Source organism: Arvicola amphibius, chromosome 1 (assembly GCF_903992535.2).
Source record: "Arvicola amphibius chromosome 1, mArvAmp1.2, whole genome shotgun sequence".
Lineage (NCBI taxonomy): Eukaryota > Metazoa > Chordata > Mammalia > Rodentia > Cricetidae > Arvicola > Arvicola amphibius.
This window is the reverse complement of record NC_052047.1, coordinates 106,375,023-106,401,464: the sequence shown is the minus strand read 5'-3', so window position 1 is coordinate 106,401,464 and position 26,442 is coordinate 106,375,023. Positions and strand designations below refer to the sequence as shown.

The 26,442-nt window shown below is 42.7% G+C and overlaps 1 protein-coding gene and 2 long non-coding RNA genes across 5 annotated transcripts; 1 reads left to right on the top strand and 2 right to left on the bottom strand.

The window, feature by feature from the left end:
• On the bottom strand, positions 1-2,445 carry LOC119810442. Its single transcript, XR_005284749.1, has 3 exons — positions 2,395-2,445; positions 1,029-1,142; positions 1-45 (listed from the first exon to the last, which is right to left on the bottom strand). It is a non-coding gene; the product is annotated as an uncharacterized LOC119810442 (long non-coding RNA).
• Positions 1,351-17,184, top strand: LOC119810418 (tripartite motif-containing protein 30A-like). Of its 3 annotated transcripts, none has more exons than XM_038323888.1 (8): positions 1,351-1,539; positions 8,203-8,686; positions 9,360-9,455; positions 10,076-10,306; positions 12,600-12,622; positions 13,965-14,065; positions 14,331-14,357; positions 14,728-17,184. In XM_038323888.1, exons 2-8 carry the CDS (start codon positions 8,267-8,269, stop codon positions 15,315-15,317), a joined length of 1,488 nt encoding a protein of 495 aa, XP_038179816.1. In that variant the 5' UTR covers positions 1,351-1,539; positions 8,203-8,266; the 3' UTR covers positions 15,318-17,184. The 3 variants fall into 3 exon arrangements, with proteins under 3 accessions (XP_038179816.1, XP_038179807.1, XP_038179825.1); XM_038323879.1 differs by having other exon boundaries at positions 14,599-17,184; XM_038323897.1 differs by lacking the exon at positions 14,331-14,357.
• Positions 11,780-25,566, bottom strand: LOC119810436. The gene is made up of 4 exons (XR_005284747.1): positions 25,474-25,566; positions 24,082-24,212; positions 14,557-14,609; positions 11,780-12,103 (listed from the first exon to the last, which is right to left on the bottom strand). It is a non-coding gene; the product is annotated as an uncharacterized LOC119810436 (long non-coding RNA).
• Positions 25,567-26,442: the final 876 nt, after the last annotated feature.

Sequence of the window (26,442 nt, the reverse complement as noted above, 5' to 3'; positions counted from 1 at the left end):
GTGGCTCACAACCATCTGTAATGAGGTCTGGTACCCTCTTCTGGCCTGCAGACATACACACAAACAGAATATTATATACATTATATATATATACCTTCTTTTAAAAGTCTGTAGGATACTATGGGCCTGTAGGCTAAAGATAGATGCCCCACTGCTACAGAAAACCGCTGGATGGCTGTCTAGGCAGCAAGATGTCTCTGTCATTTCTAGAGTTTTGGAAGTTGCTTGCAATACACTTGCTGTTTTCTTATGTAATATTATATCCTTCTAGAGTCTTTGGTGGTGTTGAAGACAGATAGTTGAAGTTATAGCTTTCCTTTTATGATAAAAGATTAATTAGATATGAAACTTGCAAGATACAAATGGACTCAATATTGTAAGTGTAATTCTTGCTCCATAATGGTTTGCTTAGATGTAATTTTACTATGTTAAAGCTAAAACCTTCCTTTTTATTTATACAGAAAGGGGAAGATGATGTGAGATTCCCCTCTTTATGCTGTGGATATCTTTTATTACCAGTAGTTAATAATAAATCTGTTTCAGCCAAAGGCTTAGCAGAATAAAGCCACATGGGAAATCCAAACAGAGAGAGAGAGAGAGAGAGAGAGAGAGAGAGAGAGAGAGAGATGATTGATAGATGATAGATAGATAGATAGATAGATAGATAGATGATAGATAGATGATAGATAGATAGATAGATAGATGATAGATGAGAGAGAGAGAGAGAGAGAGAGAGAGAGAGAGAGAGAGAGAGAGAGTAGGCTTAGTCATGGGGATAACATGTAGCTGCCAAAGGAGAATGATGCCGAACAATACAAATAGGCCACAACTTCGTGGTGACTCACAGATTAAAGAAATGGATTAATTTAAGATGTAAGAGTTAGCTAGGAATATGCCTAAGTTACTGGCCAAACAGGGCTGTAATTAATATAGTTACTGTTTGATTATTCAGGTCTGGGAGGCTGGGAAGCAAATGAGCAGTCTCCACTTACACAAGTCCAGAGGAACACTGCAGTTCTCTCCCTCACCCTGTCTTTCCTTTCCTTTGGGCGATACCTGCCACACAAAGCAAAACCCAGCCAGGAGCTCAGGTGCAACAAGAGCCCATTGCAAATGCTTTCTTTTCTTCAGAGGCAGCTTTCCTGGGGATCAAGACCTTTTTTAGATGATTGTAACATGAGCCTAAACAAGTAACCTGACAACTTCCTGTAGCACTGTGTCCTACGCTCGGAAAAGACAGAGCTGATATAGGTGAACTGACTTCCTCTGATGGTAAAAACCCAGATACCAATGTGTTAGCATCCCATTGGCTGGTAGTTATTTAGTTTCTATTTCTCAGTTTCAATGGTCAAAGTCTTAACTTTCATTTCTCTTCTGGCTCTGCAGAGATCAGACTTAGGAAACAAATGCTCAAGACACGGTAGTCTCCATTTGTTCCCCTCCACAGATTCAAGATCTCTTGGTTGGTGTCTGAAGGTCTGAGAGAAAATCTAGAGGGCAAAATTTGGAAGAATTGAGAAGAAAACACTCTTCATTCTGGTGAGTTTAATTTTAAACTGAAAAGGGCCAGGAAAGAGGAACTGCTGGCTCCCAGCTGAGTCCTGGGGTAGGAAGGGTGATGAGGAGCAAGCAAGAGGGGAAGCCTTGAGGAGGAAAGATTTCAAATAGCACAGATGTTTAGTTGTTTCTCCAGATGGAGTTCACTTTCTTCTTTGTAGTGATTACTATTGATTCTTTCAGGAAACCCCTGCTGCAAGATAGGATTAAAGCCAGAGTTGTGTCTGACTACGGAGTTGAAGGTCTTGTTGTGTAATAGTGTATTTGCCAAAGGTTCTATATTATCATCCCCTTTGCATATGTATCTATGATTAGAAGTCCCATTCTTTCTGGAATCTCTTGTACATTTACTTTTACTGTGAAAAAGCCTCAAGTCTGTAGAGAATTGCAAATGTTACTTAAGTGTCATTACTCTTGCCTGCCTTTCCCTTAGTCCATGTCTGCCATGCCTAAATGAAATTCAGCCCAAGCTAGTAATTCTAGCAACACAGAAAACTAATGCAGTAAGGTCCAAATTCCAAGGCATCCCTTGGGACCCAAAAGACCTAGTTTAAAAAAAATAGGTAAGAAGGGAGGAAGGAAGGAAGAAGGAAGGAAGGAAGGAAGGAAGGAAGGAAGGAAGGAAGGAAGACCCTATAACATGAAGAAAGCCAGGCCTGCTTGTTGGGGTTTCTGTCCTGCCCCGTACCCCACAGCTGGCAAGCCCCAAAGAAATAACACAGAGATCTCTATCAGTTACAAAGCTGATTGGCCCATTATCTCTAGCTTCTCACTGGCTAACATTCACATCTTGATTAACCCATTTGTCTGATCTATGTTAGCCATGTGGATCACTACCTATTTTCAGTGGTGCAGATCATATCCTGCTGCTTCTGTGATCTGGGCAAGAATGGGAGGAATCAACTTCCTCCTTCCCAGAATTCTCCTGTTCTCATTACATCATTTCTACTTCCTGTCTGGTTTTCCCACCTATACTTTCTGCCTGCCCAATCAGCATTTATTTAACACATGATTGACAGATTACAGACAATTCTCCTGCACCAATAACCAAATGGTGTTGCTGCAGTTAGTGAATGGGCAGGCACTTTCAAGTTTATGCTAGGCCCAGGATTCAATCCCAAGGAAACAGACAAAGAAGACGTTGACAGGAGAAGAAAAAGATTGTGTGAGAACACTGAAATCACACACTTACTGAAGTCTCAGCCTTTCTTTTCCTTTGGGACATGGTACCCTAATATAGTTTTGGGTCCACAGGGGTGACACAAAGGTGGGGACAGACCACCAAGTCTAATAAACCAGAAGCAAACTTTATTCCAGAAACCAGATTCCAGGAAAAAATAAAAAAATAAAATGAAAAATCTCTAAGGGACACAAAAAGCTGATCAGCTAGCTGAGACCACAGCCAGAAATGGATTTTGTAAGATGGTAGCAAAGGCCGGTTTTTGAACTCCTCCTTTTATAGCAAGCATTAGCCAATAACAAAAGAATTTTTACAATCTCAAGCTAAAACTCACATACAAATTGCCTGTATTTGCAATTTCCATCAACAGAGTTTTTTAGTTAAGCTAGTGTTTGTATTTAGTTCCTTGTTTTTCCCTGACACTCCCTGATAAATAGTGTTTATCAAGGCTGGGCACCTCCCCTGACACTGCCAGTTTCATATAGTCAAGAAGGGTATGTAACAACATAAAATCAAAGTCAAAAGGCATGTACATCTCATCATTTAAAAGTTAACTCAGCCCGCATCAATTTCTGCTCATAAGTGGCCAGCGGCAGGTGGAGGGAGTATCTAAAAGCTGATCCTCAGTTAGCAGAACTTACTCTCAGTTTATAGAGGGCTGCTTCACTCAAGTAAATGAAACAAACAGTTGTAGAGTTACCCACAGTTAATAGTTAATCCTTAAGCTGCAGAGAAAGCTGCAAACAGCCTGCTCTCATTCTCCTGGGCTTACAACTTTATATTTCTTTATTTTATATTCTTATTTCTGGAATTTAAACTGTTTTATATTCTTAATCTTGGATCCTTCATATAGCCCAGGCTAACCTTATCTTACTATTCTGTGCCACCCTCCCTAGACACTGGTGTTACAGGTGAACACTGCAGGACTTTTCTATCTTTCAAGGAACAGCACAAGCTCCTGATTGTTTTTAATGCTATAAATACTGAAAGATATCTGCTGTTAGGAGGATTTTCAGAGCCATGAAAGGACAGGGAATCCCAGCTTTACTTGACACATGGGCCAGGCCTCCTGTGTCCAGGTTGACTTGGAGGACTGTCATGAGCCCATCCTCTTTCCCTTTGCTCTCTCCTGCTCTTCATTAGTTGTGGAAACCTCCCGCCTGATCTTGGGCATCGACTCTCTTTACTGTTATGTGTTATGAGATATTACAATGCACACATTAGAGTTCTCCAGGTTTTAAATTTATCAAATTCTAGGGAGTACATATTAAATTGTTCCAGATAATACTATTTTTATTGGTTTTATTGAGATCTACATTTTTCTCTGCTCCCCTTCATGCTTCTTCCCTCCCCTTCAACCCTCTCTCATGGTCCTCATGCTCCCAATTTACTCAGGAGCTCTTGTCTTTTTCCACTTCCCATATAGACTACATCTACGTATGTCTCTCTTAGGGTCCTCATTGTTAGATAGGTTCTCCGGGATTGTGATTTGAGAGTTGTTATTTTTTTTTGCTTTATGTTTAAAAACCACTTGTGGATGAGTACATATGATAATTATATTTCTGTGTCTGGGTTACCTCACTTAATATGATGTTTTTTAAATCCATCCATTTGCCTGCAAATTTCAAAATGTCATTTTTTTCTGCTGTGTAGGAATCCATTATGTAAATATATCACATTTTCCTTGTCCATTCTTTGGTCAAGGGGCATTTACATTGTTATTAGGTTCTGGCTATGACAAATAATGCTGTTATGAACATAGTTGAGCACATGTATTGTGGCACGAATGAGCATCCTTTGGGTATTTACTCAAAATGGTATTGCTAGGTCCTGAGGTAAGTTTTTTCCTAATTTTATGAGAAATTGCCACACTGACATCCAAAGGGACTGTACCAGCTTGCAATCTCACCAGCAATGCAGAAGGGTTCCCTTTCCTCCAGCATAAGTCGTCATCAGTGTTTTTGATCTTGGCCATTCTTACAGGTGTAAGATGGACCTCAGAGTTGTTTTGATTTGCATTTCTGTGATGACTCAGGATGTTGAACATTTCTTTAAGTGTCTTTCAGCCATTTTAGATTCCTCCTCTGTTGAGAGTTCTCTATTTAGGTCTGTATTGCACTTTTTTATTGGATTACTTGTTCTTTTGATGAACAATTTCTTGAGTTCTTTGTATATTTGGGAGATCAGACATCTGCATGTTGTGGGGTTGGTGAAGATGTTTTCTCAAAATTCTGTAGGCTGTCGTTTTGTCTTGTTGACCTTGTCCTTTGCTTTACAGAAGCTTTTCAGTTTCAGGAGGTCCCATTTATTAATTGTTTCTCTCAGTGTCTGTGCTACTGGGGTTATATTTAGGAATTGGTTCCCTGTGCCAGTGCGTTCAAGTGTCCCACTTTCTCTTCTATGAGGTTCAGTGTGGTTGGCTTTACATTGAGGTCTTTGATCCATTTGGACATGAGTGGTGTGGAAGGTCCTTTTCTCTATGTGTTGCTTTCATTGATTAATGAATAAGGACCTGCTTTGGACCTATAGCAGAGCTTTAGGGGAACAGAGCTAGACAGGAAAAACTAAATAGAATGCTGGGAAAAAAGAGGCAGAGTCAGGGAGAAGCCATGAAAAGACTGCTGGAGACAGACGTGATCAAACTTTAGCAGGTAAGCTAAAGCCACATGGAGATAAACAGATTGATAAAAATGGGTTAAATTCATATATAAGAGCTATTCAATAAAAAGCTAGAGCTATTGGGCCAAACAATGATTAAATTACTATAGTTTCTGCATGGTTATTTAGGTTCTGGGCATCTGGGTCAAACAAGCAGCCTCCTCCTACACTTGAGTTTTGTGCATGGTGATAGATTTGGATCGATTTTCATTCTTCTACATGTTGATATCCAGTTATGCCAGCACCATTAGTTAAATATACTTTCTTTTTTCCATTTGATTTTTTTTATTTCTTTGTGATAATACTATTTTGAAAAGAATCTTGGGATAATTTATTTGCCCAGCGTATTTCAAAAAAGTATCATTTCTCATATCATTTCAGTACTTTGAAGTTTCATCATTCATAAAAAAATGCTTTTACCTGCAACTTGATAGGCCATGGCTGGTTGCCATCCATGGGAGGCCTACTCTTTTCTAAACACAATGGAAGGAAGAGTTGATGGAAAGGAGGAAGGAAGAGGTTAGGAGTCTGACTAGGAGAAGAGAAGGGATGGAAAATTGTGGACGGGATGTAAAAGCAATAAAAAAGTGAATAAATAAAAAAAAACTGTTTTACTTGTTCAAGATTTCAAATCTACCAGGAAAACACCATAGACTCAACTTAAATTACAATTGACTGGATTTATTAATTACTCCTAGTAGGCCAACAACAGCCTTAAGGACAAATCAAAGGTTTGTCACACAGAAGAGGCTGGAGGAGGGATGTTTTAAGATGGGCAGCCAATTATCCCATTTGTGTGGAATGTGTAACTGAGTGACAAACTGCTGGTATTCCCTCAGCTGTGAGGAGCTTTCTCACACAGCAGTAAGTGCATTCCCAAAGCCAGACTAAGTAGTTAATGATCATATAGCACTTTTACAATTTGGGGAAGGGTAACAATGAATGAGAGTAGCCAGGAGCTTCTCTTTTATGATTATAGAATGGATGTCTACACAAAATGGAGTTTTCCTTGTCCATCACATACCCCAGTCACAAAACACACAATCTGTCTGCAGCCATATTGTTTGAACTGAACAAACCTAACTTTCATTCCTATGTGTCTCTTTTAAAAAGATTTAATTTGCTGGAAGGGGGAGCATTTGAAGGATGATATAGCTACCTAGTACAATGGACATGTCCTAAAATATATTAAGAAATCCTAATGAGGTCCCCTACTAATGGGATATGGAGTCCCAACAGGCAATCCCTTGTCACCTAACAAGGATTTCAGTGGTGGGATTTGGTTGCATTCAATAGAATTGTTGGCTAAGGGGATCACACGAAAAACCGCAAACAACCGAAGCTGTTAAAAAGACTGTAGTCTATTTGATTTGTATTTTAACCACTAAAGCTTGCCTGAAAATCAGAGAGTAAAACAGCCCCACTGGTCACCCTTACAGACAAAGCAACAATGATACACACCTCTAATCCCAATAGCCACACTAGTTTGCCATAGAAACCAGGCAGTAGTTGTGCTTGCCTGTAAACCCAGAATTAAAGAGGATTATAAAGCAGGAGGTGATATGTCAGGCTCAGGCTCTTCCTGAGATCCCTGGAAGCAGGATCACTATTTAGGACTGAGGTAGAGGTAAGAGCCAGTGGCTGGCTGTTTTGCTTTTTTGATCTTCAGATAGAACCTCAATATCTGTCTCTGAGTTTTTATTAAACATGCCTCATAAGACAAAGGATTGTTCTCTAGAAAATGACAGTGGAAGCTCCTTGCCTAGGAGAACACCCACAGAATTCACTAAACATGAAGAAGTTGAGCTGGTGCCTACATGGAGCCTTCACCTCTACATTCTAGTCTCTCTGGTGAAGGAAGGTCCTCTGCAAGCTACCAAAAGAAATGCAAACACCAACCAAGTCACAGAGCCTTCACCTACAGTCTGTCCTGCCTGTGAAATATTTTAGCGCAGTGGTGGCACAGAACTGGTGGCAGTAGCCAACCAAGGTCGGATTTGAATTAAGACCTGTACCAAGGGAATGAACCCATACCAGACATTGTGTGGGCGACCAAGAATCAGAGGCTAGGTTTCCAAGAGATCTACGGTAAAAACCAAACACTGTTGGTCTAAAAACAAAAAGGAAAAACAAAACAAGTAAACTAAGTTTCATTTTGTTTTGAGTTATATATTTGTGGACCTGCCTATGTGTATACACATTTGAAAGGATGGTTGGGATGGTTACAGCTGGAGGATTTCTTGAAGCTGGAGTCGCAGGTAGCTGTGACGTACATCATGTGGATGCCAGGATGTCAACTAGGATCTTCTACAGAGTAATAAACACTCTTAATAATAAGACAAATCGTTGCCTATGTGCATCAAGAGACGGACTGTGTACACTCCATGTCAGCCCCCGGCTCTGGTAAGAGACTGGTAAGCAGAGGATCAGAGGGTCACACTGACTGGTGCTGATGAAGGAGAAGTACAGTGGGGGAGAAGTGGTTAGTTTGATGCTTGTAACACTGAAGATGTGATTTTGTCCTGGGAAAGAAAGGGAAGAACAGAAGGTTGGTTACACGAGGCTGATGGAAGGAAACATGATTTTCCTGGTCTTCAGTGAAAGGAAATGACAATCCTGCATCTGAAATTAGTCATTTTGGATGAAATATAGCAGAAGACTTGAAAGTATGACAGCATTCTCCTTTGCCAAGTCATTGAACTTCTCTCTGTTTTTCTCTCCTTTGTTCTTTTCCAGCATCATAAAGAGCATTCATTGATCTCTTCTGATTTTCCCTTTCTCACTTGCCCCCCTTTTCATCATCACAGTCACACAGGTACCTGAGCAGAAGTTTCAGAGGTACGGACAGACAGGCTCAGCATCACAGCAACAATGGCCTCATCAGTCTTGGGGATGGTCAAGGAGGAGGTGACCTGTCCTATTTGTCTGGACCTCATGGTGGAGCCTGTGAATACAGATTGTGGCCACAGCTTCTGCCGAGCCTGCATCACTCTGAACTATGAGTCCAGCAAAATCAAAGAAGGGGAGGACATCTGCCCTGTGTGCCGAGTTAGTTACCTGTTTGGAAATCTGAGGCCTAATCGACATGTGGCCAACATAGTAGAGAGGCTAAAGGAGTTCAAGTACAGCCCAGAGGAGGAGCAGAAGGTGAATGTCTGTACACAGCATGGAGAGAAACTCCAGCTCTTCTGTGAGAAGGACATGGTGGCCATCTGCTGGCTTTGTGAGAGATCTCAGGAGCACCGTGGTCACCAAACAGCTCTCATTGAAGAGGTGGCCAATAAGTATGAGGTAAGAAATAAGGAGATGTAATACACAGAGCAGGACACAGTAACAGATGGGAAGTCTCCACTTTGTGTAGACTTTTTTCAATGTTCATGTCAGGTTCATTCATACGATTTAATTCAGTCTCGTAACTCTCAACAGTGGGGCTTGTAAATGAATGATATATGGCAGTGACGAGAGTGTCTGTGTGGTCTGTGTACTGTCACATGACTCAATTCCAGAACTCTGACTGCTGATGAATTTGAGGGCATAGAGGTCTACAGAGGAGTTCCAGGACAGCCAGGGCTACACAATAAGATTCAGGTTAAAAAGTAAATTGCAGCGCCAGTTGTGGACCTGTGATGCATGTATATATTTATAGGAAAGACTAGGAGAGTTAGCAAAGTTCCCCAGTTTTCTGATGCCAGAGTCAAAGTGAGAGGTGTGTACTTGGTGGGATGATTGACTAAGAGAGATTTCTGTGTTTGTCTATATAGGGATGATTGTGTGTAAATGCAAGAATGGATTGAGCTGAAGATGAAGATTTATCTACTTTATGTGCATAAATCATGGCACAAGATATTAGAAAGAGAATAGTCTTGGACCCCCTGTCTTTCCAGAAGTGTTTCTTGGCCTTTGCCTAGGAGCAGCTGTCCTACTAAGCACACAGCTTGACTCTGCTACAATTCCTCTCCCACAGGGGAAGCTCCAAGCTGCCCTGGAGATACAGATGGCTAATGAGAAAAGATGTGACCAGTGGGAAGATGACCTTCAAAAGGAGAGAGATTTCTGGAAGGTAAGTGGGGACCCTGACTCCTAAGGGAGTTAGCCTGATGCCTGGGAGAAACAAGGGCAAGAAGCTCCCTGGCTCTTCATTCCCTGGAGGCTGATAGGGACAAGAGGCCTTGATTAGTCCTCTCTGCCTGTTCTGCTGGAGCTGGGGCTGCACAGAGAGTGCATCACAGCTGAGCCTGGATGTGTGAGGAGCTGACATCATGGCAGGGGCCTGGTGAGAATGGCACTGAGTCCTGGGACTCCTCCTGTGGTGCTTTCTGGAACTCTGACCATTGGGAAGATGCTTGGGAACTGTTACAGTTCTATTCTTGGGGCTAGCTTCTCTCCAGGGTTCAGAGGTAGGATCAGGGGTATTGCAGGCAGGAATGGAGTTTGGACAGCTGTGTGAAAACTGAATCACACCCAGGTACCCACTTTGGCTCAGATGGCCTTGGCAAAGGTGACCTAAGATCTTTGTTTTGCAATGTCATGAACAGACGCTGAAAAGAGACACATGCTTTCCTAAGACTGCCTCCTTCCCAAATTCAGTTCCTGTGAGAACTCCCCATCAGAACAGTGGATTTCTGTCTTCCAGCCCCATTAGGACAGTCTAAATTTGTCTCCATTTTCTTATGTCTGAAGAACCAAATACAGGGTGATGCAAAAAACATTCAGAACGAGTTTAAAGGACTGCGGGAATTCCTGGACTCCAAAGAGGAGAATGAGCTGCAGAAGCTGAAGCAAGAGTGGGAAGACATTCTGGACATCCTGGAAGATTCTCAAAATGAACTAGAGAAGCAGAGGGAGTCAGTGAGAGATGTCATCTCAGCTCTGGAGCATCGGTTGGAGTGCTCAACCATAGAGATGCTGCAGGTAAGACTGCATGCAGGAAGAGCCAATATCTGAGAGTCAGGACACCTGGAAGCCATTTCCCTCCCTCTGTTCTGCTGTGATCTCCCTGATGAGGACAGTAGGGCTCTCTGGCCCCTCCCTGAACTCTTTCCTGAATCAGTTTCAAAGGCTGGCGAATCACTGCAAGCATGGATCACAAGATGAAATTGCATGTTTTAGTTTATCAACTACAGTACAGTAGCAGAACCATGTGGAGAAGATCTGTTGCATCATGTGTAGTTACTCCCCTGTTGTAATGTGAGCATGCTTGAAGCATATCCGACAGTCATTAGTCACTTTGTCTGAATTTGAAATTATAGGATATGCTTCATTCCCTTGGATGTTTGAAGCTTTTCACCCCACTGCCCTGATTCAGTGGTCTGGTCAGTGGGAGGGGAGTTGCTATCCAAGACCTCAGGGAGTTTTCTTTCCTCTGTCTTTGAGTTTCTGAGATGAAAGGTACGTTCTTTATCCTAAAAGGTATAAAGTTTGTATTGTATTTTATCTCTATCACACTTTTAAATCATTTAAACCAAAAGCATATTTTGTTAATGAATATCTCTGCAAGAATTTATTTCTTTTGTCTGAATTGTCAATCTTGGTAGTTCTAGAAAATTTTATGTTCTTTTAATTTCTTGGTTTCCATCGTGTTGACTTAATTATTATCGAGGACACTCATTTATCACCTATATTAGATGGAATTAGACATATTTGGCTAAACTAAGCTAGTTCACACAGCTTGAGAGCTTCTCATACACAGAAACAAAACATGAGAAGAACATAAGCTTCCCAACCTGCAACCAGATGTCCTGGCTTGCTCCTTTAATCCCAGCAGTTAGAACGCAGAAGCAAATGAAGGTGGATGGGTTCAAGGCCAGCCTGGTCTAAATAGTGAGTTCAAGGCCAGCCTGGTCTACATAGTGAGTTCTAGGCCAGCCTGGTCTACATAGTGAGTTCAAGGCCAGCCTGGTCTACATAGTGAGTTCAGGGCCAGCCTGGTCTGCATAGTGAGTTCAAGGCCAGCCTGGTCTGCATAGTGAGTTCAAGGCCAGCAGGGTTACATAGTGAAAAACAAACGTGGTCAAGGTGAAGAGAAGAAGAGACTACAGAATGTGGACTTCCGTAGGACGTTTAACCACCCCCAAGGAGCTCCTAGTAAAAGTTATCTGTAAGGAGGAAGATCACATTTCTCGACGAATTTAACTTTAGTTAAATCTACTAATATCCAGTGGAATCCGCACATGTGAGAACACTTGCACAGTGTTAGGTCTCAATCCGAGGACGAAGAACCCACTGAGATGCTTACTAAACATAGCAAAGTGGACCTGGTGGGTCAGGCCTTGATATCTGTCCCATATAAGAGCCAAGTTAATATTGGAAAGCAGAAAAGGATATTTATTAATGTGGCTACATTTGGAAGATGGACAAAGAGATTTAAAAAAAAAAAAACCACTGTCCATCTCCATTTTCTCTAAGTGAGATCAAAGTTTAAGCAGAGACCCAGATATATGCACACATGAGTAGTCCTTGTCAAGGTGTGGTCCTGTCTATCATTCTCCCATCATTATCTGGTACAGACTCAGACATTATGTGGTCTGGCAAAAACAGCTTGAAATCTTTTAGGAGGCCAGCTTTCCACCTGGATAGCGGTGATTTCCTTCTCCCAGTGTGAGATTCCTGGAGAAATTCCACTTTTAGTAGGGGTCATTGTTTCAACGGTTTGTCAAATTGAGAGGCACACATGTCTCTTTAGATTGACTTCTTTTCTTGCCAGGAAAACTACAGAGAGAGAAGAAAAGGGGAAAGAGAGATATGGTTAGCTGGACTTAAGTATCAAACAATCTAACCTTCTGGCCCTTGTGGCTTCTTCATTATTAACATATTGAATTGTTTCTAAATGACTGAAATAATTTGGAAATAAGTTTCTAAGACATGTTAGTTGCAAGGATGTTGATAGATAGCTGACATGGAACTTGGAAAAGAGACATGTGTTTTTATGTTTAGTGGTATGCACAGCAAAACCTATGTAAGTTTTCAAACTCATTTATTCATCTTTGGTCTACAAATTCTTATAGTATGAGACAGAAAATATTGTACTAGTATACATAAAAAACTATTAATGAGCCTAGCATCGTATTTATTTCATGTCTTGGAGAACTTTTGGTGACAGATTTGATTCTCTTTGACTTTGTCTCTGCACCCAGTGAGAGTGTGACCAGGATTTGCAGGAACATGCAGAACATATTATTGACTGTGTTTTCTCCCTTCTCTCTAGGGTGTGAATCATGTCCTAGCAAGGTATGTGTGGGCTGACATGGAAGAATAGCCCTATTGCGTGATAAGAATGATTTAGTATCTGACTAGAATAAATCTATCATGGGCTTGGGGAAATTTAAACAAAGTGCTATTCTGAAGTTGCAGTAAGAAGGAGGAGGAGGTAGGGAAAGGCAGCCTCTGACTGTTTTGTAACTACTGGGGACAGATTTGATTCTCTCTTAGGGGTCTGGGTAAGGGGAGTCACAGAGTTAGGCTCAGCAGTGGGAAGAGGCAAATGGAGCCACAGGAGCTTTCAGACTCCTTGTGGTTCCATCATTCTATCCGTGCTCTATGCTTGTGTCTGGCTCTGTCTGCAGCTCACAGGTACTGATTCACAGATTCATCCTAGATAGGGTATGTCTTCCTTGTCTGCAGGGTTCACAGAACTGTATACTGGGAAAAATTCCTGTGGATCTGTGTATTTCTCATGGGGATAGAAAAGTGAACACAACTGCTCCATGTGAACCACACACTTCAGAAGACTGGAAAGCTGTGTCCATGTGTGTAAAGATCACACCCAGGCTGTTGGCAGCAGGCTCCTTCTGAACATATGAAGTTCATGTCAGCATGAGTTTGATGTTCCTGTCTTCTTTTCCAAAATTGTCATCTTAAAAAGATCCTAAATATTCAGATCTGGCCAAGAGTGTCTGTATTAACAAAAGTGTTTGAATTCTTGGCTTTTTCTAGATGTTTTTTCATGTGGCTCTCTTACCCCAGAGCAGCTTCTGCACCCTGGAAAAATGCATTTATTTATTTGCTTTTTTTGTTTATTTCTGTCTATCTCTCTGTCTCTGTCTCTCTAGCTCACTGTCTGTCAGCCCGTCTCTTTAGTTTTTCAGACAGGTCTTCTCTCTGTAGCCTTGGTTGGCTTGGAACTCACTCTGTAGACCAAGCTGACATTGACCGCTGAAATTTACCTGCCTCCACCTCCAGAGTGCTGGGATGAAAGGCTTGTGACTCCATGCCAAGCCCATACTTTTAATTTTTTTTTTTTGCCTACATTAGTTTGATTTGTTTTTATATTTACTAATTCATTATTTCTTAAGAATTCTGGGAAGTAAAAGGGAGAGTGGGAACAAGTTGTTTGACTGTACAAAAGAGTATCTAAGACTTTACTAACATCACACAGCAAGTAAGTGGGAGGGGTCATGACTATGTCTCTCACGTCTGCAGAGTTAGTATCTACCCTCTCTCCCCCTGCTCAGAATTCTCAGGAAAGCTCCAGGACCTCTATGGTTAGAATGATAGGGAGTGATAGGAAGTCCATGGTGGTCAGAGGTCAGTCACACTTTCTGAGATATTGAGGTCAATCTCTTGTCCCTAGGAATCAGAATTTAAGAATAAAACAGCCCAAAATTGTTTCAAGAAGACAGAGAAGGATCTTCCGAGTTCCAGATCTGAAAGGCATCCTGCAAGTGTTTCAAGGTGAGAGCAGCTACATTCTGTGGTTACCTGGGGGACTCTACAGGTGCTGGGTCTACACTCTATGGATAGAAAGTGATGTCTCTGATCATCGGTAGAGGAATTCAGAAAGGAGATAATGAATCCCCATGATGACATTTAATGGACATCATCATTCATCCTATCCTATGTCACAGTTTGCAGACCTCCCCCACTCTGCAAAGCACACTGATTTTAATGTTCTGATTCCCTTGCTTGCATTTAATGCTGTGCATGTTCATCATTTCAGGGCTCCAGGATGCCCAGCACCACTGGGGTAAGGAGAAATCACACCATCAGCCTCTCTATTCTTAATGTCTTTCAGAGTTTATTTCTCTACTAATATTTATGTTTTATGTTACTGTTCCCAATATGCACAGCAATCTGCCTCTCCTTGACTTTAAACTCAGCTCCTCCATGTTCCTCCTCACTTTCTCCTTAAGCATCTGCTCCTTATATCACCAATAAGGCAGTACCTTGCCTCCCGTGTGACTCTTATATGTCTCATTTTTCTGCAGTTCACGTGACCCTGCATCAAACACACAATAAAAACATTGTCATTAATGAAGATAAAAGACAAATACAACATCGAAATAATAATAGAAGAAATCCCCAATTTTCTAAGACCTATAATTTGGGTGTCCTAGGGTATCCAGCTATCCACTCAGGGAAACATTACTGGGAAGTAGACGTGACTAGATGTGATGCCTGGCTCCTGGGAATAAATGATGGAAGATGTGCTCAACCCCAGCTTCCTGCAACGAATGAAAAGGACTTCAAAGTCAAAAATAATTCTGATGTTAAACAATGTGTAAATTATCAGCTTGAATATGTCTTTGACTGGAAATACAAACATGATTTTGGGGACAGACAATATGTGAATTATCAACCTAAACATGAAGATAAAGATGATTCTGATGATAAACAGCATGTAAATTATCAGCCCAAATGTGGCTACTGGGTTATAGGGATGACAGACAGGTCTGTGTACAATGCCTTTGAAGAGTGTTCCATCACCCACAATGCCAGTGTCTTGCTCCTCTCTCTGACTTGTCCTCCCACTCGTGTTGGAGTTTTCCTGGACCGAGAAGCTTGCACTCTCTCATTTTATGATGTTTCCAACCATGGAGCTCTTATCTATAGATTCTATGAACCGAACTTCCCTGATGTGGTTTATCCATATTTTAATCCTATGATGTGTTCAAAGCCATTGACAGTCTGTGGGCCGCCTTCCTAAACCCTCACCCATGTCTGCACAGTGCCCCTGTGTCTGATGTATCTCATATGTCTAAGCTCTGTGGGATCATTTTATCTTTTTCTACTTTTGTCTTCCCATGTCAGTGACCTTCACTTCTAAATACAAACCAGCATTGGTTCTTTTATTGATCCAGTTGCTTGTCTGTTTACGAGGTTATAGTAATTTATCTCTTCCCAGATTTCCCAGACAATGACTCTTTCCTCATGAGGTGAGGTAAGACCTCTGCTAACCCATACTTCCTGTTTGTGGTGCCAGATGGAAGCCAGGGCCTTGAACATGCTGAGGAAGTGCTCTGCCCCTGAGCCACTTATCTCAGCTCTGCCAAGTCTCTACAACCCCATTCCTCTGTCACTGACAGAAGATGACAGAAAGATCTTCTCCAGCTTGTCTATTACTTTTGAAAATATATATTGGAGTGTCTAGCCTAGGAATGAGCTCTTAGTGGTACATAGTTTAACCACAGTGCTGTGCTTCATTAAAACCTAAGGAAATATCTCCAACACACCCACTAAGACTTTGATGTTCTTAGTACCTCCCTTTGCTCTATTTCTGCCACTCCTCACAGCAGTGTGGCCCTGAATGACATCCTCAAAGGCCTATGCCTATGTCTTTTTATTTTTGCATTTTTGATATAAATCCTGTTCCTATACTCTAGGTCGTTGTAAAAAAATAAATGTGTGGTCTGTTTTAAGGCCCCGAGGGTAAAAGCAAGGCTGTTGGCAGGGTTCAGTCACTCAAACCCACCTGCAAAGGAGCAGCCAACTCCTATAGATTAACCTCTGCCTCCTACACATGGCAGTATACACAAATGCAAAATGGATTGTGTTAGTATTAGAAAGGAAATAAATTCACTGAGAATAAAACATCTATTTTACAGTCAGTAAATGGCTGTATGTTAGTTTGGGGGCAAAGATACTGTACTGGCTTCATGCTACAATGGGCAAATGGATAGGCTGAGGGTGGCTAATATTTGACTTTCCTAATATTTGACTTTGCTAATTAGGTCCTGGGAAGTGTCATCAAGTCTACTCCAATATGGTGTAGATTTTATAAATGTTTGGCTTTTGAGAAATTTCAGAATCAAACATATCAGTTGGGTGTGACTGTACCCCAAAATCTCTGAGAGATTTATCATAGGAATAAGACCTTCAACCTAACTTGGGTTGAAAAACCTGGATCCACCTCATTGGGACAAAAAGTGACATCATTTTAAAAGCCAGCAATTCTTTTCCTCCCTGCCAGAAAACTAGCAGCAACACACCTTGTTTTGCTAGCAGTCTGTCAGCTGATAAACTAAGGGACCTGCCACTTCTGGTGATGTAACACTCCTGTTCCCTCTCTGCTCTTCCACCTAGGCAGGCATTCTTTGATATTTGAACTGATAACCCCTTCTTGCCCTCAATCCAACCTGTGTATGTAAAGTTATGCTTTTTGGGTACCCCTTTGTCTTCATGCTATTTACAAATCAGCCTGCTACCCCAAACAAACAACTGCCCCAATGCAGACTTCCTTTCAATACCCTAGCCTCTGTTCTTCCCTGGATCCTAGACTACTGGTGCTCCCTGGAGTCTTGGGGATAGATAACAACAGTTTTTCACATCTGTTTCTTGAGAGAATGAGTGTTATTGTACTATTTAGTTCCTATCAAGTATGTAAATCCTTTGATTTCTGTTTTAAAGTGAAGGTGATTACACTGATCCCAATAAACTTACCTTGTGCTGTGTTGTGAAACGCAAAGAATATAATGTTTCTAGGAACTTACCTCATGTAAATTATATACAATACGATGTCTGTTTTGTCTCCTTGCTGTGACTGTAATAAAGAATTGCTGAGATTAAGAACCAGAGCCTGGCATGATGGTTTGGATGAAGGCCCAGCACTCAGGAGGCAGAGATAGATTGGCTGCGCATCTGAGCCAGGCTCAGTTACAGAGGAAGACTCTGTTCTTCATTTTGCTTTTAAAGAGGAATGTGCCAGATTTTAGATGAGGTAGTTGGTTCAAGGTGACACTCTGAGGGATTACTGCACAAAAAGGAGTTTATTTGGAGTCATATTGCCTTAAGTAGGCAGAGAGACAGAAAGGGCACACCACACCACGGTGTTTCCAGGAGAGTTCAGGACCTGGCACCAGGAAAGACTGAATGGAGGGATATCTGGAGAGTATCAGGTTCCCTGTAGCAGAGACAGTTTTTCTAACACTTTTAAGGGTGAGGGTGGGGTTAGGTTTACAGCAGAAGCCTACAGCCAGACCACTCTGATTTCCAGGCAGGAGGCAGGACAGACATGTGATGAAAGACTGGGTCCTCTATCATGAAACTCACTTAGGTTAGTTTGGCACCAGCAATGTAGTGACTCATTTTGAGTGGAGCTCCATCTTGTCTCTATCTGTGACAGCAGAGAGGCAATTACAGGGCAGCATGTAGATTAGAGATTCTAGTACTACATGCTGGCAGAGTATACATCAGCCCATTCAAAACATCGCCATGCTGGGTTCTACAGATTAAAATACCTGTATTTTAATATCCCAGATGATTTTACTTTTATCAAACTATGAATTCATTCAAGAAAAATATTCTACTTTCAAAGATCTCCAATGTCCTTTTCGTGTATTATTTCTTCCATAATTGTTTCATGGGAAAGCCTTTCCTGTGTTGAAATAAATGTCAGTGTGTATTGACACAGTTAGACTCACACACATTGCAGCACTGGTCAGTGCTGTGCTCTCCTGGCCGCCTTCATTCTTGTCACTGAGGTTCAAGGCTAGTGGCAGACCTGACCACAAAGTCAAATCTTTGCACGGAGTTGAAATGAAATTGTGGCTGCAGAGAAAGTTCACGAAGAGGTAGATGACTGTGTGAGCAATTTATTATTTTGATTCCCAGGAAGGCCTTAGGAAGAAACAGAGGAGGCACTGATTCAACTCTATAAAAGACAAAGATGGTGGCTCATCCCTCTAACACCTGTACTTGCTAGATTGAGGGAGGAGTACTGCCAGCAGCTGGAGACCAAGCTGAAGAGAAGCAAGCTCCAACCCAGTCTGGAATGTGAAATAAAACCTTGCCTCCAAAACAAAACCAAACAAAGTTTGTAAAGAATTGTATATAGTCATTAACAATTCAGAAGAATCAGATTACAATATTTATTGACAGCCATTTTGTCCACACCAAGAACAACAGTTCAGTCTCTTGACCTCATCAGGGTGTGGAGTTTGGGCTAGGGGTTTAGCTCAGGGATGGAACACTGGCCCAGCATTCACAAGGTCCTGGGTTCAATCCCTGAAGCGCAAAGACCAAACTAAAACAACAGCAAAAGCCCATGGTCTCAGCACTGGGGAGGATGAGGGAGTTACATCTCAGCTAGAGGTTAGGCTGGGGTTCAATGTTAGAGCCCGTCTCTAAAAATAAGAATAGAAAGAGGAGGAGGTGACAGGTATGTTAAACAAAACTCAGACTATGCTGTCATATCTGCTCCCACTCTATATGTCATAATTTAGTAGATCTGAGAATATAAGGAACACATGAGATACTCATACAGGAGTGGGGGTGAGATTGAAAATGGGGGCGGCTCATTGTTTCCCTGATACAGCGTTTCTGTTTTTAGATAATTCTCACGTATCTCAGGCTGTTTTGGCATCATAGTCCCCGACTATTGAGAATGGCCTCTGAGCTCCTGATCTTCCTGCTGCCAGCTCCAAAACAGTGGAATCCTATGGTGGTTTGAATAAAAATGGCCTCCATCGGCTCATATCTTTGAATACTCGATTTCCAGTTATTGGGTCTGTTTGGGATAAATTGGAAGGTGTGGCAGTATTGGAGTATATGTGACATGCGTGTGAGCTCTGAGATTTCAAGACATTCTGGGCATTCCCGGTGTCTCTCTGTCTCTGGCTCAGGTTTGTGTCTCAAGTGTGACCTCTCTCCTCCTGCCCCAGCACCATGCTTCTCTGCCTGCTGCCATGCTCCCCACAAAGTCAAATCTTTGCACAGAGTTGAAATGAAATTGTGGCTGCAGAGAAAGTTCATGAAGAGGTAGACCATGGTGGTCATGGTGGTGACCATGACCTCTAACCCTTTGAAACTGCAAGCCCCAAATCAAGCACTGTCCTTATAAGGTTCCTCAGTCATGCCGTTTATCACAGAAACAGAAGAGTGATTAAGACACATGCACGTCATCACACCTGGGTGTGCACACTGCTCAGGATCCAGCCCAGGACTCCACCCTGCTATGTGCACACTGTGCCAAATCTACCGCATCCCCAGCTCTACACACGTTCAGCTTCTAATTCAGAGGACAGTGAGGGAATTCCAGAGGAATGTAATATAAATCCTAACTCAAATGGGGACCTGCTGAGACATTCTGGGGAGGGATTCCTGGAAGGGACACAATGTATCAGATCAGCTCTGGAAAGAGGACCTGCTCTGGGCAGCAACAGAACACCTAATCTGCAGGACACCCCTGGGCAGCTGGAGAGGCCCTGCAGCTTGCTAGTTTCACTGCTGTGAGTGTGGGAAGTGTCTCTGCAGGGCTCTGCATGGGGCTCCTCCTCTCCTGTCCCTGCTGGGTGGGAATCTTGATTGTGAGCAGCTGCCCTGAGGTGCAGCTTCCTCCCTGTTCTCATCCTCTTAAGTGCCCAAGTCCAGCTCCAGAGGATACTGCAGTTCCCTGTCCCTCACCTTGCATTTGCTGCCCTTTGGGACACACCTGCCACACAAAGCAGAATCCTGCCAGGAGCTCAGATGCAAGAGGAGCCCATGGGGAGGGCTTTCTTTCCATCATGGGCAGCTATCGCAAAGGTCACCATCTTTTTGGGTGATTGTAGCTCTGTAGTACTGAGAGATGTCCCAAGTTCCTGGAAAGCAAACCAGACCCAGGGAGACTAGCTCCCTCTGGTGGTCAAACCTCAGATACCGCTATCTTGGCTCCCCATTGGTTGGTTGGTCCTTAGATTCTTTCTCAGTTTCAGCACTGTAAGTCTTAACTTTGATCAGGCTTAGTGACCAGCCGTGGTGGGGGGTGGGGGGAGGGGGAGACATTTACTCTGGTTCCTCTTGCTCCTCTCCACAGATTCAGGCTCTCTTGCTTTTTTTCTGAAGGTGTGGGAGCAGTTTTAAAGGGCAGAAATTTAGAAGAAATCTGTCTTTGCTCTGGTGAGTTTGATTTCCAACTGCGAAGGTGCTGGGAAAGATGCACTGCTGGCTTCCTACTGGGAGCACTAGGAATGAGGGTTCAGGTGGAGTCCTGGCCTGGAGAAAGACAGCTGTCAAGATCCAAAGAAGCCAAGGCTTTGCTACAGATGGAGTTCCTTCTTTTCTCTCCTACTGTTAATTTTGGGCTGCAACAAGAATCTCCTGTTGAAAGACTAACACTATTGTCTGTCCATGTCTTCCACCCCCACCTCATTAAAGAAGTAAAGTCAGAATGATGTTTGCAAAGAGTTCAAGGTTTCTTTATAACAATGTATTTACCCATGATTCTATGAGTTCAATCCCTTTGCTTCTGTCTCTGTGATTAGAAGTCCCAATCTTTCTGTAGCCTCTTATACATTTACTGGTACTTTGACACAGCCATAGGTCTGTAGAGAGTTGCTAATGTTACTTGAAAGTGATTAATCATATCTTCCTGGCTTTCCTTTGGTCCATGTCTGCCATGAATGAAGAAAACGTAAATAAAATTTGTACCTGGCTTGCTGAAGCATGCATGGCGAGCCCATATATGGTGGTTTTCTTGAACTTCTCCATATTGGGTTTCATGTCTAAGTTGATGAGGACTGACCATGTCTCCTCTTCAAGAAGGGACCATATCTCATTACAGATGGTTCTGAGCCACCATGTGGTACCTGGGAATTAAACTCTGGGCGTTTGGAAGAACAGGCAGTGTTCTTAACCTCTGAGCTGTCCTAAATGAAATTTAGTCTGGACTAGTAATGCCAGCAACAAAGAAAGATGATGGAGGAAAGTCCAAAGACCAGGGCCTGCCTGGGGACACAATAAGATCAGGTCTAAAGGAAAGAAAAAAAAAATACCCTCAGAGGCTCTAGCTTATTGGGCAGTTTGGGGTGAGGGTGGGGCCTTGGAGACACATTCAAATGCACTTCAGACCCCAATTCTTAGGTAAGAAACAGGAAATTGGATGAAGAGGCAAAAGAGAGAGAGATGTGAAAATGGTAATTGAGCCCTTTCAAGAAGTGACAGCTTTTCTATTTCTTTGGGATATGCTACCCTTATACAACCTGGGCAAATCTCATGTAACTGCCCTATTCCACCCTCACCAGACACTGGGGTTACAGGTGAACTTTGCAGCCCCAGGACTTTTCTACCTTTCATGAACAGCATAAACTCCTGATTAATTTTAATGCTATAAAGACTGAAAGATGTCTTCTGTTAGGAAGACCTTGAGAGCCACGAAAGGACAGGGAGTGGGGAATCCCAGCTCTACTCAAACTAATGTAGACGCCAGAGGACTCAGGCCATGCCTTCTGTGTCCAGGTTGACTTTGAGGATTTCATGAGCCCATCCTTTTTGCCTTTGCTCTTTCCTGCTATTAATAAACTCTAGACCCCACTACCAGTACTGTAGTCTGGTTATCTCATGAATAAATACATGTCACTGGGCATTAATATCTGTGGATTAAAAAAAGGATGAGACTTCCTTAAGCTGTATATTTTTTTATTTTTATTGAGCTCTACATTTTTCTCTGCTCCCCCACTACCTATCCCCTCCCATTCAACAGTCTCACAAGGTCCCCATGCTCCCAATTTATTCAGGGTATCTTGTCTTTTTCTACTTTCCATGTAGATTAGATCTATATACGTCTCTCTTAGGGTCCTTATTGTTATCTATGTTCTCTGGGTTTGTGATTTGTAGGCACGTTGTTTCTCTCAATTTTGTGTGATTCTTTTGTTGTTTTGTTTGTCTTCTTGTGTGTTATTTGTTTTGTTTTTTATCCCTAGGACAAGATATGCCCAGTTAGCAAATCTTAACTTTTTTATCCTTTGTCTAATCAGGGTTAGGAGACAAAATAAGGAGCCCAAATTAGCCAGAAGGCAGAAATAACATGCTATATAGTTCTATGGTTGTACCTGATATTAGGGAAATTCCCAGGAATCCACCATGATGACTCCACCAAAGACTCCTGGCAATAGTGGAGAGGTTGCCTGAACTGGCCTTCCACTGAAAACAGATATGTGAGTACCCCAACTATCATCATAAAGCCATCATCCAGTAACTGATGGAACCAGATGCAGAGATTCACAACTGAGCACCAGGCCGAGCTCTGAGAATCTAATCAAAGAGAGGGAGGAGGGATTATATGAGAAAGAGTGGTCAAAATCATGATGGAGAAAGCTACAGAGACAGCTCCTGGAAACTCATGAACTCTACATTGACAGCTGTGGAGCCTCCATGGGGCAGACTGGACCTTCCATACGTGAGAGACAGTGGTGAAGCTTGGGCTATCTGAGGGGTCCCTTGAAGTAGGACCAGGATCTATCCCTGACACAGGAGTTAGCTTGTTTTAGCACATTCCCTGTGATGAAATGCCATGTTCAGGCTTTATGGGGAGGGGTTGCAGGGGGCTTGGTCCTCCTCCAATTTAATGTGGCAGACTTTGTTGACTCCCCATGGGAGCCCTCATCCCTTGGGAGAAATAGATGTTGGGGTAGGTTGGAGGGGAAGAAGTGCTGTAGGACAATGGTCTGTACCCTGTCAATTGTATTTTAATAAAACACTGATTGGACAGTAGCCAGGACGGTATTAAAGGTGGGGTAACCAGGCAGGAAGTATAGGCAGGGTGATGAGAACAGAAGAATTCTGGGAAGAAGAAAAATTCAATATGTAGCCATCACCCAGATGCAGAGGAAGCAAGATGTGACAGCCTCGCCAAAAAAGGTACCAAGCCATGTAGCTAACACAGACAAGAATTATGGGCTAATAAAAGTTATAAGAGTTACTAAGACTAATGGGCCAATCAGTTTATAATTAATGTAGGTGTCTCTGTATTTCTTGGGACTGAACAACTGTGGGACTGAGCGAGATGGAAACCCCAGTCAATAAGAAAGAGGACTTGGAGGAGAGGTAGAAAGAACTGTGGTTGGAATGTAAAATAAAGAAAAAATAAATTACATTTAAAAAAGGAAAAATAGAAACTTCCACAACACTGTGAGAGTCATTAAAAATGAAAACAAAAAGATGGTCAAGAGCTGGGATCTGCAATGTCAGAATGCTGGATTGTTGCCAAGCAACCGTGGTCAACACACAGTCCATGCCTCTTATCTCAGCAGTTCTGAGCTACTGGCAAACTGGACAGGTGATCAGCTACTCCCACTGTTTGTGCAATGGTTAGTCATGGGTTTTCATGAGCTCCTCTTTAATCTGCTACTAATGTCTGTTGGGGCTACCATAAAAATGTAGTAGCAAAATACTGCAAAACAAGTTTTTGGTCTTGGTTTTGAATACAGGGTTTCTCTGTGTAGCTCTGGCTATCCTAGAACTCACTCTGTAGACGGCACTGGCCTCAAACTCAGAAATCTCCTGACATCTGCCTCCCAAGTGATGGGATTGAAGACCTCAGTTACCACCACCCAAAACAAACCAGATCATTAAAACAACAAAAATTTATGTTTTTCTGATACCACAGCCAGAGAATCCAAAATCAACTTTCAGTCAATTATTTTTCCGGCTACATCTTTCATTACTTTTATAAGTGATTCATAAAGAATGATCACTCCACATTTTGAGACCCTCACCTTCTCATAAGCCCAAAACTTAGGCAACCAGGTCTTGAATGAGTCCCTGAATCTCCTGGCATAGCTTTCCAGAGCACCACCGACTGCCACCTTGGTCTCTACTTGATGATCCGGGGAAGGGCAGCTTGAGACTGAAGGGTTTTCAATGAAGAGTAAGGTCAGGACATGGAGAAATTGCTAATAGATCCCACTCATCAGACACAGATTTGACATTTTCATATGGCCGTATGTTACAGTTGGGAACCAAGTCCACCTTCAGGAACACTGCCAGGAGCCATGTCATTTCCAGCCACCAAATGGACACTTCAGCTGTTGCCACAGGTCACATACCCTTTATGTAAGCCCAGGCTATCACTGCCTCCTCCCCACCCCTCTCTTTCCCATATCCATGCTCACAGGTGGCTTTTGCCTCCTGCCACCATAAAATTCTTGCAGGAGATCTGTTGCATGGTGTGATCTCTGCCTATTCCTCACCCAAGAGCTGCCAAGGAACTCCTCGGCCATGAAACTCTACAGTTAGGTCATCTATCAGGGAAGGGGTTGTGATTGCTGAATGAGTACCCGAGGCTTCTAAGAATACTTTGTTCAGCCATAAAGGTCACTTTAAACAAGTCCTCACTGTGCTGGAGCATCACTAGGACACACTGAACAACAGAAATATCTTATGTCCCAAATTCTATAAAACTCTCAAATTGCATTAACTTCTTAAAAAATCGTCACTAGCGATAGGCATGGTGCTACATGCCTGTAATCCCAGCACTTGTGAGGTGGAGGCAGTGTGACCAGGAGTTCAAGGCTATAGGAGACCCTGTCTGACAACAACTATTTCAAAACTCACATAAATACATAAATGACCATATGGCATTCCACACTGTATGCTTAAAAATGAAGTATTCATATTTATTGATCTATAATAGGTAGATTTTCTCCATAGCATACAGATTATATGATCTTTGCAATTTAAATGTCCAATATTCTCAGTCAGAACTGAAAAGACTAAATATCAATAATGGCTGATTCATCTGTTGTATGTAGAACTTCCCAGGCCATGGTATCCTGGTATTTGAATAGCTACCTTTTTCAACTCAGCTATAAAGACAGTTTAAACTGAAATTAGCATTTCAACCAGCAAACTTCAGGACAGTTATCTTTCATGAGGTAGCTGCGCCTACCCTAGTCTTCTCTGGATCACTGACTGGGATCAGATGCCTGCAGTCTCGACTGTTTGATCCAGAAGGCTAGAGACCAGCCTGGAAGCCATAGGGAGTCTCCAGGTCTGATAAGGAGAGAGGAGAAAATGGAGAAGGAAAAGGAGAGGGAGTGGGTAGGCAAAGAAGAAACAGGGCAAGAGAAAGGAAGTTCAGAGAGTGGGAGAACAGGTTTACTTCTCACCTTCCCTTCAAGGCAGAGCAGCTGCATCAACATTTCTGAAGATTTAGTTCATGCTCCATCCTTGGGACCTTCCCAGACATTCTAGGATTTTCCTAGGCTTTCTTAAAAATTTTTAACTTTTATTGATTCTTTGTGAATTTCACATCATGCACCCAATCATTAACCTCCCCATCCCTCCATATTTGCCCTTTGCCCTTGCAACCTCCCACCACCAAAAGAAAACAGAAAAACAAAAACAAAATAAGAACAAAAAAAAACTCACTGGGAAAAGTGCAATGTGTCTTGATGTATCACACCCCAGAAAGCTGTACTTGCAAATGTTCATTGCAATGAGTCATTGGTCTGGTTCAAAGGCTCTGGCTTCTGGTGTACTATCAATACTGGATCTTCAACAGGACTCCTCTACGATATCTTATTGTTGCCCTGTGGCTTGGAGATCCTGAAGCTGTTCTACAGGATCGGCTCTTTGTACAGTCCAACAGTTCATGGACAGAATACATGTTTGGGGTGGGCCAAGTCAAAGCCCTAGACTTTGGCCTGGTAATAGCTTAGTGGTCAGCCCACCCCACTCTCCTGCACCTGGGCCACCAGGGCTACCTCTCCCAGGCAAGAGTAAGGTCAGCTCTCTTGCCTTGGGCAGCTGAATAGGTGCGGGACTGGCTCTCCTGTGCTCATGCTATTGGGGGCAGCTTTCCCGCATCCACACTTCAAGGGCCAGCTCCCCAGCACTGCCTCAGCAAGGGGAAGGTTTGGCTCTCCTGTGCCCCCACCACCAGGACCTACTGCTCTGCCCACAAGGTACAGAGCCTGCTCTCCCAAATGCTGCAACCATCAAGGGGTGGAACCAGCTCTCCCACACACAGGCCATAATGGCCAGCTGTTTTTGCTACCCAGGGCAGATTCAGGCCCACTCTCCCAAGTGCTACAGCTGGTGAGGGACAGGTCAGAGCCAGCTCTGTGCAACCCTCA

Bases quoted from the DNA above. Each gene is read 5' to 3' on its own strand.
- LOC119810418 (XM_038323879.1), top strand. From the start codon at position 8,267: ATGGCCTCATCAGTCTTGGGGATGGTCAAGGAGGAGGTGACCTGTCCT. The intron at 9,456-10,075 runs GTAAGTGGGGAC...TTATGTCTGAAG, and splicing joins AGGAGAGAGATTTCTGGAAG to AACCAAATACAGGGTGATGC. The intron at 12,623-13,964 runs GTATGTGTGGGC...TCTTGTCCCTAG, and splicing joins GTGAATCATGTCCTAGCAAG to GAATCAGAATTTAAGAATAA.